We start from the raw sequence: 25,035 nt of genomic DNA on the forward strand, positions 1-25,035 counted from the left end.
CTGCTTTATGTTATAGAGAAAGCTCTGTGCTCTCCCCTCTTGTGGGTGAGATTAGCGGGAGAACCGAAGAGATGTGTCAAATCCTGCTAGGTCCATTTAGGAACGAAGGCCTATTGACTTCACTGAGACTATAGCTTCCCTTTTAACCACCTGGAGCTGAAGCCTGAAGCTCTGAGTTTAAAAATTAGTCCCAGCCACGTTACTTATTATCTGCATTAGAGCAGTGCCTGGAAGGCCCATTCAGTGTTGGGGGCCCATGTGCAGGTGACTGTAAAAACACGGAGTGAAAAACGAACCTTGCTTTAGCGGCTTTTGGAATAACTACACCTGGCAGCTCTCCTAAGTGCTGCTTCCCAGCACACCCACGCGTTGGAAGCAATGGTGGATTCAGACGCTGTGCTGCCCCTGGCTTCCCTCCACCCCAGGGCTCTATTTGTGTCCTTTAGCAATCCTATAAGACACTTACAGAGGGAGAAAAGTATCCAGACCCAGGGAGTGGCCTGATTTACCCTTTCTTGCCATTCTTTCCATTGCCCTCTGAATTACAATAATGCCTGGTTTAAAAGATATGGGCCCCACATGTTCCTATTCAGGTTATTCCCATGTAGATCTGGGGGACTCCGTGGGCCCCGATTCCCTTTCTGCAGGATACAAGTAACTTCCATTGCTTCCCTATGCAAGGAGGAGAAGGCTCCATGAGTTTGTTCTCACGGTGTTTCCTCTCCAGTCTTCTTCTGGGGGGGGGGGGTAGGGGGGAGAGAAGGGGGTTGCCTTGCCTGCTTGCCACCACCAGTGGAGGTAACTGGGGGCTCAGCGTTTGGGTGATCCTCTAGTGGCCAGAGCCGTTTGTGCAGACCCCTGCGCGGCCTCCTGACCTTTCAGTCCCCTTGGCAGCATGAAAACGGAACGAGTAACACTGGCTCCCAATCACTCGGGAATGATTCAGAGGGCGGTGGAGAAACCTGCACATGGCATCAGAGTTACCTTGTGCTGCTTTGCCCCACAGGTTTGGGAAGGGATGTGTCTGTCCCCCGGCCCTTCTGACCTGTGGATCTCGATCCCTACAGAAAGGCTTCACTGTGGTTAAGATTAAGCTACCTCTTCCTCCTTCCCAACTCCTTCCCCCAGCCTACATCCCCAGCGTACAATGAAGTGGAGCAGTGGATACTCCTAACATTCAATATAGTTATACCAGTTTCTTTGAAAATTAGCAAAGGAAAAATGCAGCCTTGGAATTCGAATTGTCTCTCCAGCGCATGCCAGAAACAAATTCTGATGGGCCATGCATGCTAGAAAAGCAAAGACAAAACAAGCTCTTATCATGGCTACCCTAACCCAACCGTACCTGGTTATAACAGTACACATGTTGGTGATGTCACAAATTCGTCGGGTTTTGTTTTTCAAAGTAATAAAAGGCCTTGCTACATATTAATTATTGTCTTGCCAACTTTGGCGTAGAGGTTTAAAAAAATCACCTGAAACCCCGAGATAAGTATATAGCCAAAAACAAATAATACTGACTGGGTAATTCAGAATACTGTTACTGAGAAACATCATTTCTCACATCTAGGGCACTGGTGTGATTCTGCTGAGTGATCACAATGAAGAGGTCAGTAGTAACCAGTGCCCAAATAATGACCAGAAGCTGATTTTTTTAATGGTTATGCACTGACCTATGTGAAATGAGTTGCTGAGCAGTCCACATTACATAACACACCGAATCCGTTTACATCATTGTCAGCGTCAGCACAACACCTCTGTACTACTGAAATGCCACTTAAACCCTCAACACGGGGCTTAACCTGGACTTAAATGATGCACAGGCCTTATGCTTCCCTCAAAACAGAGGTGAATTTCACCCAGAGAGAGAAAGAGAGGAGGAGATGGAAACTGAACACAAAGATCCTTGGGGATGAGAAAGATAGCCTGGGTAAATTTACATTATTTTTCTTTCCCACTGCTATGATTACTTGTTCTGTGATAGAAAACTTGAGAAGTCTGGTATCTTTCACCAGTACTAGATTAATTAAAAGAACAATTATTGTTTTGTAGGGTAAATGCATTTGGCCTGGCAACTAATATGCCAAGTTTGAACTTCATCTGATATAAAATGGCAGCTACTAAACTGAAAGTCTAACATTGGTGAACAGTGCTCTAAAACTGTGAATAGCTGAACATGCTGGATGCTGGAGATTGGTTACTCCGCTGAGCATTAAAAATAATTAATTGTTATACTTTGACAGTTTTGTATATAGTGCGTCACCCAAGGATCTACAAACGATAAATGTAATCCGATTGGCTCCACTGGAATTTAATAGTTCACAAAACATTATATCCTTACATAAACATCTACCCATGTATTGTGTAAATAACAAGCCAATTATGAAAATTAGTAAAAATAATGTGCATAATGTAAGTAGTTTCCTATATGCATTGTAGCTATTCAGCAAAGTAAACATATCTGTAATTTCAAAGCGCTTTCTCCTCACCATATTAATTGACTCCAATTTCTTTACATAAAAACACTTTCTGCAAAAATCATTTTTAAAAAACAAATTAAGGCCACGAGCCTACAAACACTTACCACATAATTAACTTCAGTGGGACTTCTGCTTAAAGTTAAGCATGAGTGTAAATCTTGGAGGGATAGGAACCGAACTGATTTTAAAATAAATAAATAAATTTGGGAGATAAAAAGAAATCCAAAATCCTTTCTTATCCATTTTCCTAGTCTCGAGCTTTACAAGGGCTTGAGCAATAGATTGGAGAAAGTGGGGGAGGAATAATCTACCTGAGATGAAAAATGGCATTCAACGACCAAATTATAAACCTCTGAAATCAGAGTTTCTAAAAAGCGGACACCAACCTATAAGGGTGCTACGAAAGATATCGTATAATGCACTCTAAAATGACCTACGAATGCGTGTTAATAGGTATGTAGAAAACAAACAATTAGATAAAACTCTGCTTCTCACCTGCACTCTGTAAACTTTTAGACCCAGCTGCTTGATACTATTAATGCAGCTTTTTTATCTAAACTTTTTTGTCAACATGCAGCAGGTGGTCTATTATATTTCGTATTTATTATTTTATTACAACCTCGTTTATGGCTGCAATCACAATAATCCCTGGCGTTTAGGGAGGATTTTACATCTGTTTTGTACCAACAGGGTTCCCGGAAATATTTATTTTGTGGGGACACTGGGGAAATATGAGCAATTCCAGTTTCTGGCAGTTGGAGAGAAATAAGGGAAAGGTTTGAAACTAAAAATAGTGGCGCGCTAAGTAGGTAAAGACAGAGCAGTTACATTTCAGGGGACTGGAAAGTGCACTCCCATCACAATATTTTGATCAATGCAGGGAAGCTGATGCCTAAAGCATTCAGATTCAATGTGAAATTCTATCTGCAAAGGTGCATGTTGGGAGGATTTCAGGGAGCTTTGGCGGAGCTGTGAAAAGAAGAGATCAGCTTGTCTTGCTTTAACCTACATTAGCTCGGAAGAATAGACCGAGTCCATATGGTAGATGCTGCCTGTGGATCTTCAGCACCAATGCGATGCCCTGTTCCTGCACGCCGTCCTGCTTGTGCCAGATGGTGCCTGGGCCAAGTGGCCATGCGTGGGGTGGCTCTGGTTAGCCTAATAAACCTCCAATACAAGTCAAAAATCAAAACACACACATACTAACATCTGCTAGAGCCTGCAGTACCCAGCTAGCCTTTCAATAGTGAATTAAAGAGCCCCACAGCCCTTCTGTTCCCCTAGGTTAGGCACTCATTACCATTTATCAAGCACTGATGTTATCTGGCCTCTCATTTTATTTAGTACCGAAGCTATTAGCATCAGATTTGATTTTGACAGTTGAAGCTGCTGCTGGCGAAGCGGAGCGCTGCTGGTCAGATCGCTGCAGAATTCCCCCTTCATCAGGCGCTGGCACATTTCTCCTTCCGAGTTGTTTACTAGGCAATTTCATCCGGAGAGACAAAGGCTTGTCCTCTTGCAGCCCCTCTTATGTGCCTATGTAAGATACCTGGTATATATCTCATCACAAATACGTCCTCCCTTTGCTTTGAGGTGCCTGATCAAACATCCCCCTGTAATCCATGCACCATGCCATAGCCAGAGAGTCCTCAGAGGACTAGATGTACCCAAGGGGTTAAGGACAAAAAAAAAGGAGAAAGCCGGTCTATAGCTCACTGGTGCTGTAGGAGAAAGCAGCTGCTGGACCACGCTCGACTGGGGAGGAGAAAAGAACAACAGTCTTAGGTGCTACAGGTGCGGTGTAAAGCGGCTCCACTCCCGCAGGGCCCGCTTGCCCTTCTACGTGGGGGTGTTTGTGCCGAATCATTCCGGCCTCAATTCAAGACGAAACGCCACGGTTCGAATTTCAGCGCGTCTTTATTTTCAGTAGCTGACTCTAAACGCAGCAGAAGTTTACGCCCGTTTTTGAGGCGAGCATTTTTTCAGCACCCTCCTGGATGCCGGAATTACAGTTCTGTCCATTCCAGGCAATTCAGCAACTCTCGGTTGCACCAGGGCACGTCTAAATTGACGATTTGCTCCCTAGAACATTTAAGATTTGTAATGGAGGCAGTGATATTTCTTCACAACAGTTCTGTCCCCCCCTCGCCCTCCGCTTTTTGCTGTTCCAAGTTCTAAAGCTCTTCTAAAAACAAGTGACTTGATGAAAATTTAAAAATGAGGCTAAATAATAATCTCAGTTTAGATCGTATTCCCACATCTATTTATCGGTTTCCTCCGATCAAAATAAGCGAGGTTCCGGGCTTTTGAGAGAGAGTGGATTTGGGCGTTCGAATTGTATTGAAACACCTTTGTATAAAAGTATATCACCGATTGATAGGACATTTTCCAAATGATTGGACCAACTGGTTGTTATACAGGTGATCTGCAGCAGAAAGGGTTATAGCCTTATGCTAGGCCGTGGTGTAAAGGTGGCAAGACCTCATTATCATACAGCTGAAGGTTTATTTTCCCCCAACCCCCTCCTTTTAACAAGCTGAAATAAAAAGCCACATGAAAGGCCTTCTCTGTGCTTGGCTTTAATGAGGGACACGCGACCCAACAATAAGCACACATTGCAATCAGGCGGCTTTACTGGCACACGCCAGCCTTATAACTAGCAGGGTACACTCTTAGCTCAAAAATAGCCACTAAAAATCTGTTTTACAAACTCTATAGTGATTTGCTAGGTTTGTCCCCAAAATAATCCAAGTCGATCTTACATTTTCCCAGTTCCAGTTTGATTTAACTTTCCCTGAAGGTCTCCCTCACCTGAGTTTATCTTGTCAACATGAATGTGGCCGCGGGCAAACGGATTCCTGCCTTTTGGAGCAAAATGGCTTGCTTGATTTTGTAACCAGATTTGCCAGCATTGTGACCTGTTACAGGACCCTCCTTTAAACGGTTAGGCAGAAATTAAAGACATAACCAAACTGAGCTTGAGAGAGCAAAAGAGAATGTGGATGGAGGTTTGTAGTTGTTTGTTTTTTCTGCTCCCTCTCTTGACTGTCTGGTGAATTTCCTTAATTGTGATTAAAAATAACTAAAAGAGCGAATTCAGATGCCCAGAGGCCTTCGGCCACGTGTAGCTCAAGATTAACATGTGTGATCCAGGAGGACAGGGAAAGGCAACATTGCAGGAGTTTAGAGAGGTGACAAAATTTACAGTGTTTCAATTTCTTATAAGCACGATTTTACTTTTACTTTCTACCTGCTATCACCACAAGTAGGCAAGGCAGGTAACTTCCTCACTAAAGGGCTGTACTACTTGGTGCAATGTTTGTCTTTAGGGATCATTTGTTTCTGGAAGGAATTTGAAGCTGAATGGCGATAGCGTAAAATAAAAAACATATCTTTCATATTTTAGCCTCCATTGTTTGGCTACTTTTGGAAGCTTCTCTCCTTGGAAAAGCGTCTGCTTTTCGATGGAACTCTCCCAGTGTGAGTGCTGTAAATATCTCAGCAGATGCTTGGCTTGTTAATAATCAGCTCGACTCCTTGGTGGTCAGTGCAGCAGCAGGGTATTAATTCTGGATATGAGGGCTCTCCACAACATTTGGTTCTTTTTCCAGAAAGGAAAGATGAAAAAGGGGGAGGGATCGCCCGTGAGTCTGACTGACAGTTTACATAATGAGCTTGCGAGGACAAGAGGCAACTATATAAACAGCTCGAAGGGAAGCAAGTTTTCCATTTACAGAGCGCTGTTAGCTCCGGTGAAGGAGGAGCGGTTCAACACTAAACACTCCCCCTGTGCGTCTCTCACCAAATCCATTCGGTTTTGGAGTTTATAAAGGCGACTAAAGCAATCAGAGTTTGGTCGTTGGCTGCAGGATTAATTCCCAGAGGGGGATGGTTTAAACACCTGGATTATACCTTCCATTGTCTGCTGGTGCTTGGGGAATAATTGGAAGGACAGGGTGTTCTAGCTGAATTGCCGTGACGACTTTTTGTCTCAAGGAAGAAGCATTTACTTGGACCAATTGAGGAATATCGGAGGAAAATTAAACCCAATTCCCACTAAAAGTGTGCAGCCTTGAATAACAGGAGGATGGCAGCTTTGCGCATCTTTGGCTTGACGTTTCTGTTAATGATTTTGCAGCAGGTAATCGCTCATTGAAAAAAAGGGGGTTCACTGAATGAGTGGTCCTAAATGTAATTGGGTGATGGAAGCCAGTTGTATGGCAAACCTGGGGTAAGCGCTGATGTGGCTCTTTTGTATGTCTCCTCTTTGTGCAGAGCGTATCCGGCTCTGGCGTCTTCCAACTGGAGCTGCACGAGTTCGCGAATAGCCAGGGGTCCCTGGCTAGCGGAAAACCGTGTTCGCCCCACTGTAGGACCTTCTTTCGCGTCTGTCTGAAGCATTTTCAGGCAGTGGTCTCTCCGGGTTCCTGTACTTTCGGGAGCATCGTCACCCCAGTCCTGGGAGTAAACTCCTTCAGCGTTAAAGAAACGGAGAGATTTGGAAGCCCCATTAAGTTACCCTTCAACTTCACGTGGCCGGTGAGATCCCACCTTAAACATGATTGAAATTGTGTGGAGGGGGGATAAAGGGTTAAACAGAGTGCGCTGTTAATCTGTAGTGAAAACAAACTACTTTCGTCCTTAGACTTATTTCCATAACTTCCTCGTAAAGAAAAAAGAGATGGAATATTGCATCCAGTCTATAAGCATAGATGTCAGTATTACGTGAAGAGAGATGTAAATACATCCAAGCTGGGAAAATTTGCATTCAACAAAACGTGTGGGTGGGTGGCGGCGCGGGGGAGGGGGGTTGAGAGAAACCTTCTAACCATCAAAAGAGAAATAAAATGCCCTTGTCAGTGAAAGACAAAAGAAACCTTTTCCCAAGAGATTAAAACAACCCTAAGGAAGCTCCGTTTCATTGACTCGGACAAAGTAATGCTATCTGCAATTAGATTAATTAAAATGTATATCTCCGACCTGGCAGCACTACGGTTTCCTTGTTTCACCCAATTGTTTCAGCTGCAAGGAAGACTCTGTGACAGACCAAAACCTTTTTTGATCAATCTAACTCGAGATCTCGCTTGTCTTAAATTCTGTATCTTCCTCTCACTTATGTTTTGTTTCCATTCGCAGGGAACTTTCTCACTGATCATTGAAGCCTGGCATGCTCCTGCAAATTACCTTCCAGAAGGTGAATATGACACTGCACTTAGCAATCACGAGGGGGCGACCGTTTCCTAAAATTTGATACTTGGCTGTAAACTAATCCGAAATAGTTAACCTGTCAACGTCACTAGAAAAGTTTTAAAGTAAACTAAATTGACCTCATTGAATTCCGATGTTTATACTATAATCTCGGTGCTAGCTTTATCCTACAATCGGGAGCTATTCCCTAAATGATATCCATCAGGTTTGCTTTGATTTTGTCCCCTACCTAATCTCCAACACAATTGCGTTTCCTCCAGTTTATTTTTGGCGTGGGAAAGAAAGGAGCTCTTTGGTGAGAAAACTACAAGGCTGCCAAAAAGTCATGACTGCCTTTTCCTGTATTTTACACCTTTTGCAAATTCCGCCCTTTGGAAAAGAAATAATGGCTTTGGGATGTTTTTCTGACATAGAGGAAAAGGATATTTCAACAGCACAACAGTTCTCACTTTGAAAAGCTTTCTGCAAAGCCTCTTAGGTTCATGGTTAATAATTATTGATACTAGAGACAATAGCTGAAGTGCTGTTCCTGAACTCCACACTGGTATGCTTTGCATTAGCACATGGTGTGTGCCTTTTTTCCCCTATCGCATGCAAACAAATGGCAGAATGCACCGTGCTTCTTTGAAATTGTCCCTCCAGTTATTATCCCTTTATCTGACGTAAACAATACAGTGCTGTTTACGTGTTGCTATGAATAATGCACTGTTTCCGGGCCCGACCTTGGTCCTTTTTTCATTTAAATGGAAAAATAGTAATGCTCTTACTGGGATCAGGATCGGTGCCATTGCATCGATAAAGTAACGTGCATTGTTTAGTTTTTAGAAATCTTTAACATTTTGATCTTTAGCCGAGGTGGTGTCACTAGTTGCGCTGAGCAGGTGTGGGCGGCACTGGTTGGGGCGGTGCCAGTGTGGGATGTAGCATAGAGTCAGGGCACATCACTGGGAGGGCAATGAGATGCGCGGTGGGGTGGCACTGGCTCGGGGCTGCAGTGCGGGGAGCTGGGTCTCGCAGCAGCACTGAGCCCGAGCTGTGTGTGCCCCGCAGGTTCCCGGGCCCCGGCCGAGGAGTGGCTGATCAGTCAGGTGGCGATCCAGCGGCCGCTGGCGGTGGGCGAGAACTGGTCCCAGGACGTGCAGAGCAGCTCGCAGACCCAGCTGCGGTTCTCCTACCGGGTGATCTGCAGCGAGCACTACTACGGGGACAGCTGCTCCCGCCTCTGCAAGCGCCGCGACGACCCCTTCGGCCACTACGTGTGCGAGGCGGACGGCAGCCTGGCCTGCCTGCCGGGCTGGACCGGCGAGTACTGCACCGAGCGTAAGTGACACCGCCCGCCGCTGGCCCCCGGGGCAGGGGGATCCCGCCACGCCACGCCACGCCCCTCCCCCGCACTTCCACAGCGCTCCCTTCCCGGAGTCCTATCGGCCCTACCTGAGGGGCGGGGCTGTTGCGCGGGCAGCCGCTGCCGCCTCGCGCCTGTTGCCGGGCTGCCCATAGGTGGTAAAGCTGAAAGCGGCGCGTGCCAGCGCCTGGGGGCGGGGAAGGCGGTTAGCCCTTGTCCTCCAGCGCAGCTGCGGGGAGCAAAGGGCGCGCGCTGGAGCCAACGCGTGCCGCAGAAGCCAACAGGCTGCGAGCTCGGGGCGCGTGGCTCTGCCGTGTGCCGGCGCCACACGGAGTAGTGGCGGGGCGGGGCCTGGAAGGTGCTCGGGGTGGGGGCGAGCGCGAGCCGCCTTCCCCTAACCCCGGGCTCGCCCCTACAGCCTCTTCCCAGCCGCGAACCCTCTGGGGCCGGTGATTCACCTCCTCGGGCGGCCCCAGCGCCCCCTCCCCCATGCGGAGCGGCTTTGCCAGTGCCGCCCCCTCACCCAGCCCCGCACACTGGGGAAATCCGCGGGGCGACCGCGGGCTCCTGCGGCTGTTAGCGCCTCTTTCCAGCGGCCAGCCCGCCCCTACAGGGGGTACTGACTGGGGAAAGGGGGTGATCCTGCCAAGCCTCCCTAGCCCCCCATAACAGAGGCCAGGGAGAGCCTAGTGTAGACAAGTGTAGTTCGCATACGTGCTAGCAGGGCTAGGCGCTAAAGAGAGTTTCTCTCATGCGCTGCCTTGTCTTCACTAGGACTTAACTCCTGGCCCTGCCTTAGCCCTAGCAGTTGATGAGAACAAACTTTTTTTTCCTAGCTGTAGCCAAGGCCTAACAGACAGGTCCTGTCCCCAACCCCCTTTACACAGTTAAATAGTAGAGCTACACGGAGCCCGGCCTCACACTGACCCCTAGGCTCACAGCACTGGAAAGAGAAAGACATTGTGCCCAGTGAGGCCTTGCCTACAATGGCTTCCCTCCTGCCCCTCAAAACTTTCAGCTTCTGGGTACTTCTGGTGCAATTCCACAGGTGGCAGCAATGATGAGAGCTAGGGTAGACAGGATAGCAACCTTTTAACCACTGTAGCATCTATATTCTGAGTTCAAATGACAGCCGCTTGCCCATGCTCATTCTTTCACTACGGATACCCCCAGAGGAGATGCATCAGTGGTAGTGCAATAGTGAGAGGACAGGCCACCTCTTATTTTTTCTCAAGCTTAAAGAAGCAGGAGGCCATGTTTGTTGTGTAAACAGAAAAACTAAAGGACACCTCTGTTCACAGAAAATGCTGGCTTTCTCTGGTTCTCTTCTTCCTGCCTATGATCTGAATTTTTAAATGAAAGTTTTAAAGTGTGTTGTAGGTTTCAATATATTTATTTAAAAATTTTTTTAAATGTAAACAATATTGCCAGATGTTTTTAAATCTGCTTTTTTGTGTTTTTTTTTAATATAGCCATCTGTCTGTCTGGTTGTACTGAGCAAAATGGATATTGCAACAAGCCAGGAGAGTGCATGTGAGTAGATGATGATCTCAACCTGAACTTGACAGCAACTTTAACCTTTTATTGTAATTAACATTTTAAAATTTTTTTCTAGCTGTCGTCCTGGCTGGCAAGGCCGTTATTGTGATGAGTGCATTCCTCATATAGGCTGTCGCCACGGGACTTGTAAAACACAGTGGCAGTGCATATGTGATGAAGGCTGGGGTGGCCTCTTCTGTGACCAAGGTTAGTTTGTGTATTTGATGGTACTGAGCTAAGAAATGTTAAGGCTTGTCTACACAAACATTTAATTCGCTGCAAGCTGGGGTGTGAATCTACCTCCCTGCCCCCACTAGTCTGCTTGTAGACTGCTCTAATCCTTTGAAAAAATTAGAGTGCTCTAACCAATTGTTAGTGTGCCACAGGAGGGTGCTTATGGACAGTTACTCCACAGCAGGTTGGTTAGTGCAGGATAAATTCACATGTAGCTTGCCTTGAACTAATTGTTTGTGTAGACGAGCCCTAACCCAGAGCATTTGGAATAAATCTCATCCAGTGAAATGTCAATAGGCAACAATTTGTTGAAAGTCTCTGTCATACTAACTCTCATACTTTATTAATAGTATACATTAAAACACAAATTAACATTTTTTAACTGTGGCTTTTTCTTTAAAAAATGGTTGAAATGCTGAATATGCAGTCTTTTTGCTTGTTCAAACAAGAACTGTAAGTTCAGCTATTTATTAGTAGAAATAAAGCAGTTTACTAACTCCAACAGAAGTAAACACCGCCATTTGAGCCTTCCTTATTTCTACACATGAGGAAGTAAACTCATGATGAGTCTGGAGTGGGTGAGAAAACTCTCTTGGAGCAAGATTGAAAAGCAGAGGTTCTGTTTTAAGGGATACCAGACCACTTTACTTACTCACCCATTGAATTGCTGAACTTTAGCCAACTGAATGTGTCCTCAAGGCTATAGTTATATTGTTGAAACTGAGATAATAAACTATGGTTGTGAAACAATGTAAATAGCTGCGGAGATGGTTGTGATATGGTTAGGTTGTTAAGTGTGAATAAGGCAAGGCTTATTGTTAAGTTTGTCAAGGCATGTGTTGTCTTTCACAGGATGTTCACTTTTCAACTTGATAAGTGCACATCTAAATCCCATTAAGGCTAATGGGTTTATACACACACAGGGGAGAGTATACTAAGGCACTTATATAGTTAAAAATTTGCCAGGTCTTCCACATTTCGGAGCTTAGATATACTGTGATGGGAGAAATAACAGATTTATTGGTGATTTGGAGAGTTAAATAATCTGTATTCATTCTGCTGATGACAAAATGAAAACCCTCTTAGCCGAAACTCTTATTTTTTTGCTGTCTAAAATGTTTGTTTTCACTTTTTGTGCTGTCATATTTTGACAAATGAGTGGGTTCTATTAGGTTGTCAAAATCTCTAACATTTGTCTTTGCAGATCTCAACTACTGCACCCACCATAAACCATGCAAAAATGGAGCCACTTGTCTGAACACTGGCCAAGGCAGTTACACATGTTCATGCAAACCTGGTTTCACTGGTGTTGACTGTGAACATGAAATCAGCGAGTGTGACAGCAACCCATGTAGGAATGGTGGTAGTTGCACGGTAAGAGCTAATTTTAAATGAGAAGCCAGTCTGAAACAAACACAAGTATACCTTTTAAAAAATGGCTTGGTAACAACACACTGGGAATCTGATAGTTGACAGGTCCATTGCTAATGCTCTCAGATATCATACTGAACCCTTTCCTGGAAGTGTCAGGGGAGGAAGTTTACTATAGGAAGAGATGTATTGCCTAGATCAAAACTAGTCAACTGAGCCTTGCTGGGGAGGCTATTATGAAATCCATGCAAGATGCTGGCCTAGTAAGAGAATAAATATCAAAAATAAACTTCCTCAAACCAAAATGCACACAGAAATGCACTAAAACCTTTTTAGCCATCAATAAAGGAGTAAACCTGCATTACACTAGAGGAGTATAATATCGTACAATATGAAGCTGATCTATTAAAACTTCTGTACAAGCTTATGCATTTTAGAGCGTTCTGCTGTCTAGTGTTTCAATATATTTGCAGAACCATTCAGTCATTAATTTTACCCGTTGAAAAAGAACAATAGATCATGGATATCAAATGTGCTCTGTATATTCTGCCTGAACCAAGTGCATTAAGCCCCGCTGTTCACCCCCAAGGGCTCACAAGGATCACACTCAGAAATAGCAGAGGGTTTCATTACGGTTTACAGGTGGGTCTCTTCATAGAGTAGCAAAATGGGCTACCGTGCAGAGGATGAATGGGCAGCTAACCCACACAGTGCAGGCCTAAGAGGGCCTTGGGGATCCTATTAAATAGATAGTGGTAAAGTTAGTAGTGTCTTTATTTAGCTGGCCATTTGGATCCCACAGTTGCACCTGTTCTGCTTTACTAATTCAGTGAGTACCCCTACTCTGAACGTGGCTGTCTAGCAGGGTGGATAAAAATCAATTATTTAAAAAAAAAAATTTCTAAAAATTGGATTTTTTTATTTAAATGTGATTTTTTTTTAATGAAATGCTTTTGGAGGAAAAAAATATCTAAAGATAGATACATTATAGCTCAAAGATCTCTCATCATGGAATAGGGATTATAAAGTCTACTTCTATAGTATGAGACAATATATTCATGTAATGTTTAAGAAAAGTTTTGTAAATGAGTTCCAATAGTTCATGGATTAGGGACCTAATTTTATGGGGTTCCAGGGGCTTCTGTACAGATTATTTAGGTTAATCTTTCTATCTACCCAATGGGACTCAGTGCTCAGTCTAGAACAGGGGCGGGCAAACTTTTTGGCCTGAGGGCCGCATCTGGTTTCAGAAATTGTATGGAGGGCCTGTTAGGGGAGGCTGTGCCTCCCCAAGCAGCCAGGCATGGCCCGGCCCCTGCCCCTTATCTAACCCCCCTTGCTTCTCGCCACCTGATGGCCCCCCTACCCCATCCACTCCCCCTGCTGTCTGTTCCCTGACCACCCCCGGACCACCGCCCCTAACTGCCCCCTGTCGCCCCATCCAACCCCCCCACTTCCTGACTGCCCCCCCGGGACCCCTGCCCCATCCAACCACCCCTTCGCCCTGTCCCCTGACCTCCCCCGAAACTTCTGCCCCTGACTGCCCCCTTGCCCTCTATCCAATCCCCCTCCACCTTTCCCTACCCCTTTACTGCTCTGCCTGGAGCACCGGTGGCTGGTGGCACGGGCTGCACCAGGACAGGCAGCCATGCCACTTGGCTGGAGGCAGCCACGCACCGTGCAGCACAGAGCACCGGGTCAGGCCAGGCTCTGCAGCTGCGGTGCCCCAGGAGCTCGCAGCCCTGCTGCCCAGAGCATTGCGCTCGCAGCGCAGTGAGCTGAGGCTGCAGGGGAAGGGGAACAGCAGGGGAGGGGCTGGGGGCTAACCTCCCTTGCCAGGAGTTCAGGGGCCAGGCAGAATGGTCCCATGGGCCAGATGTGGCCCGCGGGCCATAGTTTGCCCACCTCTGGTCTAGAAGATACCATCAGAGATGCTTAGTTTTGCAGTTCTCAAACTGGATTTGTGTCTCCAGAGATAACATGCTTGTTAACAGCAAAAATGTTTTTAAACAAATAAATAAATAAATAATAGAGAGGTGAGAAATAACAGACCTCAACAAATTTGTCCCTCTGCAAATTTGTGTACACAGAGTCAATCCCTTACCTCTCTCTAAAAGTGCAAACTTTCAAAAAGTTCAATGAATAGAAGATTGTTGGGGCGGAATAGATCTGGATGAGGAGGAGAAGTCTGGAGATAAATGTGAGAAGGGATGGACAGGCAGTAGAAACAAAAGTGAAACTGTTTGAGCAGCATATGCCAGAAGTCTTGAGGTCTTTCTCATTGATTTGAGCTCTACCAAACCATTCTCTCATTAGAAGGGAAAACCTATAATGGCAGCAGGCCGTAAAAGAGACCCAGTTTGGGAATAAGAACCATTCAAGAAATATATGTTTGCTGATGATGTTTTAAAGAAAGTCGCACCAGTGAACTGGTGGAAGTCACTTAAGCACTTGGATTCAAAGACTGTTGAAGTGATAATCTCACTTTTAACAGCAGTAGCGTCTTCTGCCGGTGTAGAAGGAATATTTTCTTCCTTTGGACTAATTCATTCCAAATTGAGAAATCGTTTGGGACCTGAAAAAGCAGGAAAGCTTGTTTTTCTTTTTCCAGATTATGAACAAACAGGAAAATGAAGGTGAAGACAACTGAGTTAGCTGCAGAAGCCAATATTTTAAGTTTCTCAAGTTGACCTGGCTGACATAGTCAATTTAATTTTTTTAAATTAATTTAACTATTTTAGTTAAAAACAATTTTAACGAAACAAACCTGATTTTAAAAAACTTGTATGTTTAACTAAATTAAAAAATTCATATGCTTGTTTTGTTAAAATATATGTTTGCTGTTGAAAAAAATCCAGAATACATAAAGTTGTTGTTTAGTTAAATAAAACAATTTAAATGTCTGTCTGGTGATGTTCTCCTCCTAATACAGCATGGCAAGAAAATCCTCTAAATATTAATGATTAACCTATTGAATTGGAGATAGTTCACCTCCCAATGACTTCATCAATATCTGCTTCAATTACTTTTGGTAAATAAAATAACCAAACAATCATTCATTTTCTGATATAGCTGTAAAATTAACCTGAAAAGTTTTCAAAATAAATCACTTAAAAATGTATAGTGTGTACCTTCTAAAAATGAAACCTACACTATTTCTGAGTTGTGAAGAATATGTATTAAGGTTATAACAACCAACAAGAATGCGCTTTTATGTAGAAATCCATGATTAAATAGTCTTCCTGACTAGTGATTTAAATCATGATTTAAATCAATTTGATTTAAATCAAATCCACCCTGCTGTCTAGTGACTTAATCCTTCTGAGTCCCATCTGCATTTTTTTCTCTAAATACTTCACTGGCTGCAGAGAACAATACATTCCCATCAGATGAGGAGGGATGGAAGAAAGTTTGCTGTTGATCAACAGAGGATACATGAGAGTAACTGCCTTTGAATAGAGTCAAATAGCAAAAGTCCAATGTTAAGTTTTGAATTTTGCAGGATATGGAGAATGGCTACCATTGCCTATGCCCGCCTGGATACTATGGTGCTCACTGTGAGCATAGTGCCTTGACTTGTGTTGACTCACCTTGTTTTAATGGTGGCACATGCTTGGAAAAGGACCAAGGGGCCAGCTACACTTGCCGTTGCCCTCTCGGCTTTACAGGATCTAACTGTGAAAAGAAAGTGGATAGATGTACAAGCAACCCTTGTGCAAATGGTAAGTCTTCCCATGAGGAGATCCTGTGTATCTCTTGATCCTTCACACTTTCAGTGCTAAAGTGATAGACATCTTTAATTTGATCTCTAGCCCTTCCTCTGTGTTATCAGCCTACCTCTCCGGTTATATATTCACTTCCTATCCTGGCCACACAGAAGGAACTAACACTATTATATTGTATGTAAATTACCAGTGCATTAGAGATTGCAGGAGATTTATCAAGGGAAGGAGGAAAGAGGAGAAGTGTGCAGACTAAATTAAACTACCTATATATTAAAGGGACAAGGTGGGTGAGGTAATATCTTGTATTGGACCAACTTCTTTTGGTGAGAGAGATTTCGTCACCCAGCTTATCTCTCTATTATCCTGGGACCAACATGGCTACAACAACATTGCATACGTTATATTAAAAGGACATGATTATAAATCACAATAGCTTGATTCCTGTGGCACCTTATAGACTAACAGACTATAAGGTGCCACAGGATTCTTTGCTGCTTTTACAGAACCAGACTAACACGGCTACCCCTCTGATACTTAATAGCTTGATTAGGCAACTTGTAGAGCTTTGCATGTTGTGTTTATATAAAACTATTTCCCACCTGTTGCAGTAATATGAATTGCTTACCGAGGAAGTGACTTAGTGTTCAGGATGACATCCGTTGCTGACTAAACTTTTTATTGTATTTTTTTCCAGGTGGTCATTGCTTTGATTTGGGTCAACTCCGTGTGTGTCGCTGCCGTGCTGGTTTCTCTGGTCAGAAGTGTGAGATAAATATCAACGAGTGTGCCAGGAATCCATGTTCCAATGGGGGCTCTTGTCATGACCTGATCAATGACTATACCTGCACCTGTTTGCCAGGCTACACTGGCAGGAACTGTGACATTAAAACCAGAGATGAATGTGCCTCTGGGCCATGCCAGAATGGGGCCACATGCTATGGTGGACTTTATAATGCTAACTTTCTTTGTAACTGTCCTTACGGCTTCATGGGCAGCCATTGTGAGTTCCCGGTTTATACGGTGCCCGTTCCATATCCTCCTAAACCTGTTCACTGGATAGCTATATCCATGGGTGTGGGACTGGTGGCTTTGCTTGTATTATTCTCCATGATAGCTATGGTCCTCAGACAGATGCGGAGACACCCAGAGCAGGACTTGGAGACAATGAACAATCTATCTGATTTCCAGAGGGACAACCTTATTCCAGCTTCCCAGCTCAAAAACACCAATAAAAATAAAGACCTAGAGGTGGACTGTGGGCTGGAAAAATCAAACTACAAACCTAAGAACCATATATTGGACTATAACCTGGTAAAGGATCTGCCAAGCAGAGGGACACAGGAAGATAAATATTATAAAAGTGAAAAGTGTTTAGGAGAGAAGCCTCCCCTCCGATTATACAGGTAAGAGTGCAGTTTTCCCTGGTAATTGTTAAGCCACATGTATCCAAGGTGCATATGAGAGAAAAGGCAGTTTTTCATTCAGGGAGCATAAGTGTGTGTGTGTGGGGGGGGGGGAAATAGATGATAGGTGGGGTGGGGAATCTTCAGATTGGAGCATGAGTGCCTGTCAATTAAACTCTGTTTCTACCCAGGATGTGGCCAGCATGGGTAATGGAGGGGATTGGCAGTCAGTCCACTCATGAAAATAAGTAGAGTCTTTCCTTCCCAACTAGATGATGGAGAGACAAGAACAGATCTATACTGAGATTAAAAATAATTATTTCAGATCTTAATAAAGTAAAGATTAGGACAGCCTTCCCAAGAACATCCTATTTTGTGGGAGTGAGGGGGTTGGAATAAGAGCCATATTCCAGCCAAAGAGAGAAAAAGATGGGTTTCCATTGGTTCATTCTTTTGATATATGTACAAATCTCTCACTTGGATTTCACATGTGATTTAAATGCTGCATTGTAATGCTGACATTGCAGGAAATGAAAAGGGACAGGAGATGGAGCGGAGTAGTAAATTATTAGACAGGGCACGGTGGAAGCGTAGCAGGACAGAATCCTCTTTTCAATTGTAACCTTCTGCTCATTGTAGAGAACACCTGAAACAAAGATTGTTACTTGATTCAGGGTATTACCTCATCTTTTTACCCATCTTCCCCTTCCCATTCATCCTCTACCTTCCCATTTCTCCTATGGATATTTCTAGAAGACCTTTATAAGGGATTTTATTATCTTCAGAGTCCTTAGATTTTTACTTTGTCTCTGTGTCTTCCTTAGTGAAAAGCCAGAATGTAGGATATCAGCAATATGCTCTCCAAGGGATTCTATGTACCAGTCTGTCTTTGTGATAACAGAGGAGCGGAACGAGTGTGTCATAGCCACAGAGGTAAGTGCACAGTTCCCTAAGACTCTACCTAGGCAGTCATTGATTCAGAGTGACCGGGCAAGTCATCTTTCAGAACTGAAGTCTGAGAGGGTGGCAGTTGTATTGCAGGGATTTCAAGCACCCTCTGGTTTTCATCTATACTATGATCAAAGGCTATGATTGGCGGACCATCAGTGGTACATGGAACTCTTTCTGGTGGCCCACAGGAGCACCAGAACAAACAGAAAATCCAGAGGGGAGATATGGGAAGTAGTCTAACTTATTTCTTTCAGCGGTGCTAAGCTCAGAAGTGAAGTCAATGGGAGCGGAGGGTGCCCAGCACTACTGAAAATCAGATCATAAAAGTTTAATGAGTGGAGGTAGTGGGGCAGTGGTAAATGAGATTACTCATATACATGGTCCACAAAATGAAAAAGTGATAGATCCTAGGCCACAGACATAAAGCTAGGAGAGTCCCCCCAACAGCAAGAGGACGTAAGAGAATAATCCATGGGTGGTATCTGTTCTATGGGAACATAGATATAGCCATGGAATTCCATCAATAGATGTAAGATAGCTGAATAAGCACCAGGAAGAGTACTGTGAGGCCTGGTCTATGCTACCGCTTAAGTCATGTCACTCAGGGGTGTGAAAAAAGCACCCTCCTGAGCGACATAGCTTACATCAATTTAAAGCGCTGTCCACACTGCACTATGTTCACGGGAAGACGCTCTCCCACCAATTTACTTACCTTCCGCCTCTCGAGGAGGTGGAGGACAGCCATCAACTTATTGCATCTTCACAGGACCTGCTAAATCGATGCTACTGCATCAATAGCAGCAGTGCCGATTTTGTGTGCTAGTGTAGACAAGTCAGGGAAGGGCACTTAAATCCCTTGCCACACGGGATCCCATTACTTGTGTAGATTTTGATGTGTTATCTGAGAGGCCAGGGGACAATACAGAAACAGACCTTTATCGGAAGAGTTCAGCGTGGGGTAGGGTTGAGAATTTAAACAAAAGCTGTTAAAGAACTGAATATTTACTGAGGGACTAACAACCATTTGGAAAAAGGCCCAATGAGAAGTTAAGGGCAATTTAATGCCAACTGGTGGCTTTCTTATCTGAAGAAATACCTTGAACTGAGTTTGCTCTATTTCTGCTTTTCCTGCTTATTTGCCCAGTTTGGTACTGTAGTTTCAGAGGGCCCAGAGGAGGAGAAACCTGCTGTGGCATTAACACTCAGTACAACAGAATTCTAGCTCCTCTAAGATTCCTACTTAAAAGGCAAACTGAAAAATAGTGGGAATACAAATCAGATAAAATAGAAAGCTTATGGCTAATGGAAAGAATTTTCAAAGGCACGGCAGTTAGGTGCCTAATTCCTACTAACAATCAGTGGGAGTTAGGCCCTACTTGCTATATGTGCCTTTGAAAATCTCCCCTAATGTTTTCAAACCTGGCTGCCTAAAATTAAGCTCCTAAATCCATATTTGGCATTTAAATAAAAGTGGGTTGGTTTTCAAGAGTGCTGATGATTCTTAGCACTTTCGAAAGTCAGGCAAATTTGGGTTTGGAAACCTGACTTTAGGCAGCTGGATTTGAAAATCTAGGTCAAAATTAACTTGCATTCAAACCAGATAATTCACTTGTAGAAAGTGAGGCTACTTGAAATAGGGAGAGCTGTTAGCTAGTGATTCTCTGACCTGTGGGAATCAGTGGGACAGCCTCATCCCCTGGGTACTGATTATTAAGATGCAGAAACCTCTGGCTTAAATTAGTTTGATTTGGATGTACTTGGTTTATTGATTTGCTTGTTTTATTTTAAATCTATAATATTCTACACATGTTGCCTTCTTCTCAATCCTTTTTTTAAAATTTATTTTATTTCCTGACAGGTATAAGACTGAAGGGTCAGTTTGTATGCACCTCAGATTTGGTGATGCCAGGAGATGGACATTTCTGTTGCATTGTTTACAATTCAGAACTGGATTGGATTTTTTTTAATTATATGCAACTTGCTGCTCTCAGGAGGAGGCTGGAACTGGGTGAACTGGACAGACTGTGAATTTACCGAAAGATGCAATACACCTTTTTGTTTTTAGTGTCCTTGTTTGACATTTGATACAAGGAATTTAATTGGCTATAGAAGAGGGAGGGGGCAGAGGAGAGAAGAATGAAAAATATGTTGTTTTGACTAGTTTTTTAAATGATATTGAGGCCAGTTCCTCATGGACAGACCTGTGGCCTTCCAAACTCTAACTCTGAGAGATTCCAGTTGGAGCAGAAGACACTTGACTATCACTTATATGTGCAGATGTTGCCGTGGGAAACACGCATGAAGAAAAAGATACATTGCTATGCAGATATTGGATACAGAATAAATAAGACCCCAATTTCTTTCTTAGGTTTAAAAGTGCCTAAAGCGTGTCAGAATCTAGGGAGCCCAAACAGAGACTTGACTGCCTTCTTTTGCAGTACCTGACCAGTATTGGGCAGGGGTGGTTGACACTTCCTGCTGCTCATTTATTTACATCTTCTTGGCTCCAGATGCATTTATTTCAGGCAATTTAACGGGTATGGGGAAGAGGGATACTGAATTTGTTTCTCTCATTTGGTGTTGCTTTGGAGAACTTTGGACTTGAGCAGTAATCTGGGGGACAGTTCCATCCCTGAAATGATAGCGTACTCTTCCAAATTTAAACTGCTGAGAAGGGGTTTGTGTAATGAATGTTTGTTGCCTCTTTCCCCTCGGTATGAGGAGAAACATAATACCAGCCCTAACTGAAAGCCTTACAAATGCGTTTCAACTCAATCAGCTACTGGAACCTACACATGCTGAGCTATCTCAGCTCTTTTGATGCCCTTTGCACTACCAATGATTGTGAATAGAAGTGAAGTTTTTCTTCTGACAACTTTTTTTTTTTTTTTTTTTTGCGTAAGGACTTGGGATTTTGTGTTTTGATTCTGAATAAGGTGCCACCTTCAACTGCAAATAGTCTCAAAGTCCTAGCTGTTACTTTTCAAAGGAGGGGGAGGGGTTTATTTCCCTATCCTTTACTTCCCTATTGTAGAAACCACCTCTCCTCCCCTACACGCAGTCCTTTCACCCCTGTTCCAAATGCCCAACAGAGAAGCAGCATCTGAGAGGCCCTCTTTAAGGACAGACTCAGAATATAATTTGAAGGCTCTAGGCTTGTCCTCTTTGTTTCACTCCTGCCCACAGCAACAGGGAAATGGGGAAGCTACTCCTTGAATGCAGAGGTGCAGTTCTGAACTGGTAGGTTCAGTGCACATAGACTATCTTATATATACATTTACAGCAATAATATTTGACAGCCAAGTGGAAAGTGCTGTGACATACTGTAGTGATAAGAAAACTGCGAGGTGGGGCGGAATGGGGAGGGAGGAAACAAGATCCCATACAAGGAAACCTGGGACTGTGCTATCTACTACTGTTCCTGACCTTGTAAATCCTAGTATTGGACTAAACCATCTGCTGCCTTGAACTGTTCAGGCAAGGTCCCGTCCTAATGTCCACTACTGACCTTCTGCTCTGACCACAGAGATCGTTTTGAAGATGACCTTCAGAAATCAATAATATGGATTTTAGTTTGTCTGTTTGTAGTTTATTTTGAAGTCTAGTATTTCAGTAATTTAAAAAATCAGAAGCACTGAACTTTCTACGTTTTATAACATTATTTTGTATATAATGTATATTTATAATCAAACCAGAAGTGTAAATATGTTTACTTCTCATGTAATGTTTTTAATGTGATAAAGTTTGAATTTTATTTTTTTTCAAACAATGAAAATACCTTCCTGTTACTATGAAGTTTATGTGGTTTGTCTTTTTACCTTCAGATTTCATGATCTTCTGATATACAGCAGCGGGAGGTAACCTAGGGCACGTGCGCCGAAGGCGGCATGCAAGCTGATTTTCAGTGGCACTCACACTGCCTGGGTCCTGGACACCGGTCTGGGGGGCTCTGCATTTTAATTTAATTTTAAATGAAGTTTCTTAAACATTTTAAAAATCTTATTTACTTTACATACAATAATACTTTAGTTATATTATAGAAAGACACCTTCTAAAAACATTAAAATGTATTACTGACACACAAAACCTTAAATTAGAGTGAATAAATGAAGACTCAGCACACCACTTCTGAAAGGTTGCCAACCCCTGATATACAGGGTAACTCCTTGTCCCAGAAGCAAGTTTGATTGTCAGCTCTCCACATCCACCCCAAATTTACATCTTAAGCAGATTTGCTGTTATCCCACTTTGACTATTAAATGACATCAGAGAGGTTGTGGTATGGAACTGAGCTGACAGAAAAGTTGCTATTGTGCATTTACTCTAAACTTTTACATCCCTATACAAACTTCTTACAGATTTTATGTGCTTATAAAGTGGCAAAATTAACTCCTTAGTAAGGTTTGCAGTGCACTTACAGGTCAGAATTAATCACGGTAGGTCAGTAACACATTTCTTTCAGAAACTCCTTGAGTAAGGACCAAATCTTGTCCTCTGCAGTTTAGTCTTGCATAACATCCACAAGTTTGGACTTATAGAATTTATTCCTGCAAGTTTAATTGGGAGTAGGTTTGTCCATCCCCTGCAGAGTTTCATGCCCCCTTCTCCCAACAACATCACAGATCTCTTGGGAGCTGTATGGTGGGCCTCTGCTTCCAGGTAGTGTATTTCCCAGATCCTTCTGCTCCAACAGCATCACTATCCTCTTAGGATATCCTGATACCCCAAGGCCCGCTCAGAGGAAGCTTCAGCAAGCAGTGGAGGGAACTCGTGTGAGATAATGCTGACATGGTTAAAGACCTTTGAACATGCATATTATTTACATGTAGGCCACTGAATCTCTTACTGCAGCATACAAGTTTGGCAGTAGTGCATCTATACTACGTGCATAAACAATTTGTAACAACAGGAACAGGAAAAAGTTGTTCCTCTCTTAGTTACAAGTGCCAAAAAGCATGTTAAATTTTATTCCAAATGACTGTTTAAAAACTTTAAAATATATATGTATGTTTTTAAACTACAATGTCCATTATCACAAAATTTTTACCATTATTAAACCACTGCAAGTAACTCTTGATAAAACAAATACAGAAAGACCCTTAATGTATAGCAATGCTATTATTGAGTGGTTTGATTTGGGTCTCTTACTAAGCAAGGAACTTAAGAGCAGAAGTAGCTTTTAAATACTAATCAATTTCCTTGGCTACCACTTAAAAACATTCAAGATGGAAAACAGAAATAAAAAGCTCTTTCCTATCCCCAAACAAACATTCACCTTGTAGAGCAAATTATGAAAAACAAGCCATTGACAAAAAGCTGAGCAGATGCTCTCGGCTTGCAGCCCTTCCTTGGCAATGTGAAATAAACCCAACAGATGCCTCTCTTAATTGAACACACGGATTACATACACACATGCACTCTGTCCTGCTTAAAACAAAACACACACAAAATCAAACAGGAAAATAGCCAGAGAGCTCTTCCTACAGTACCAGGCAAGCAGCAATGCAAAGACCAACAAGACCTAGTTTTGCTTGCTCAAAATGAAACAGGAAATAATATCTGTAGGCTGGAGGGAGCTGAAGCCATTAAAACCCATGGAACAGATTATGTAGCTCCAAGTGGTAAAATAGGCACAGCACATGCTTTTGGGCATACCCACACAGGAAAGATGAAAAAGACATGCATCAACTCAAAAGGAAAATTGTATGTACATGTCCCAGAGTCGCTCACAGATCCTACACAGGTAAGACAAGTGTGGTGCATGCATCCACAATGGACAAGAAGGAAAAAAATACACATGAATCCATGCACATGTACACATCCCAGAGACATTACCAAATAAATTGAAAACGTGTGGACTGAATACACAATATGACCAGGATTTAACCTGATGTCTTTGGCCAAAAATTCCCCACCCCTACCACAACCTTGCGTAGAGAGTACTGTGCCCAGGCTGTTTACTCCAGTCACTAAGATATGGCTGCAGCATAGTTGTATTGCATGTAGTGTTGAGGCACTTTGAGATGTTTCAGGATGAAAGCACTATACCAGGGGTTCTCAAACTTCATTGGGCCGTGACCCCATGCTGATAACAAAAATTACTATATGACCTCAGGATGAGGGACCAAAGCCTGAGCTTGCCTGAGCCCTGCCATCTTGGGGGGAGGGAGGAACTAAAGCCAAAGTCCAAGGGCTTCAGCCCCAGGCAGGGGGCCTGTAACATGAGCCCTACCACTCAGGGCTAAAGCCCTCAGGCTTCGGCTACCGGCACAGGGGCTCAAGCTTTTGGCAGTGACCCTGGGCCCCAGGCTTCAGCTTTGGCTCTGGGCCCTAGCAAGTCTAACACCAGCCCTGGTGCCCCCATGAAAACGGGGTTGTGACCCACTTTGACGTCCCGACCCACAGTTTGAGAACCACGGCTCTATATGAATATAAAATATTCTCAGGAGCACAGAAGACGCACCAGTACCATAGGTGCAGCGATGTAACTAGTTTTAGGTTTGCCTATGGTGTAACTTTATTAAACAAACATGTATATTTTTCAAACTAAATTTAATAGCCCTATGGACTATGGGTATTACTCCAGGATCATCAACTACGGTGGAGTTGCGGATTTGTCCCAAGGCCTATATTTAAACTTGTCAGCTTCTAGTTTAAAAGACTTCACGTATACAGAGAAAACAATATATTTTAAAAACAAACATATAGTAGAGTCCTTTTGGTACGAAAAAGAACATTTTGCCATTGTCAGGCCAATTGACTTCATTGGGGCTCCACAC

At 43.4% G+C, this 25,035-nt stretch overlaps 1 protein-coding gene across 1 annotated transcript; it reads left to right on the top strand.

Annotated features, from left to right (window-relative positions):
* Positions 1-5,126: 5,126 nt before the first annotated feature.
* DLL4 (delta like canonical Notch ligand 4) lies at positions 5,127-22,013 on the top strand. The gene is made up of 12 exons (XM_039536590.1): positions 5,127-5,488; positions 6,477-6,621; positions 6,756-7,019; positions 7,617-7,674; positions 8,739-9,008; positions 10,506-10,566; positions 10,649-10,779; positions 12,011-12,180; positions 15,680-15,899; positions 16,597-17,305; positions 18,130-18,238; positions 20,115-22,013. The coding sequence occupies exons 2-12, from the start codon at positions 6,568-6,570 to the stop codon at positions 20,118-20,120; spliced, it is 2,052 nt and encodes a 683-aa protein (XP_039392524.1). The 5' UTR covers positions 5,127-5,488; positions 6,477-6,567; the 3' UTR covers positions 20,121-22,013.
* Positions 22,014-25,035: the final 3,022 nt, after the last annotated feature.

This window comes from Mauremys reevesii, linkage group 4, assembly GCF_016161935.1.
Source record: "Mauremys reevesii isolate NIE-2019 linkage group 4, ASM1616193v1, whole genome shotgun sequence".
Classification (NCBI taxonomy): domain Eukaryota; kingdom Metazoa; phylum Chordata; order Testudines; family Geoemydidae; genus Mauremys; species Mauremys reevesii.

Excerpts from the sequence above, each read along its gene's own strand:
- DLL4 (XM_039536590.1), top strand. The coding sequence starts at position 6,568 with ATGGCAGCTTTGCGCATCTTTGGCTTGACGTTTCTGTTAATGATTTTG. Across the intron at positions 6,622-6,755 it reads TGTTAATGATTTTGCAGCAG|AGCGTATCCGGCTCTGGCGT; the intron begins GTAATCGCTCAT and ends CTCTTTGTGCAG. Across the intron at positions 12,181-15,679 it reads GGAATGGTGGTAGTTGCACG|GATATGGAGAATGGCTACCA; the intron begins GTAAGAGCTAAT and ends TGAATTTTGCAG.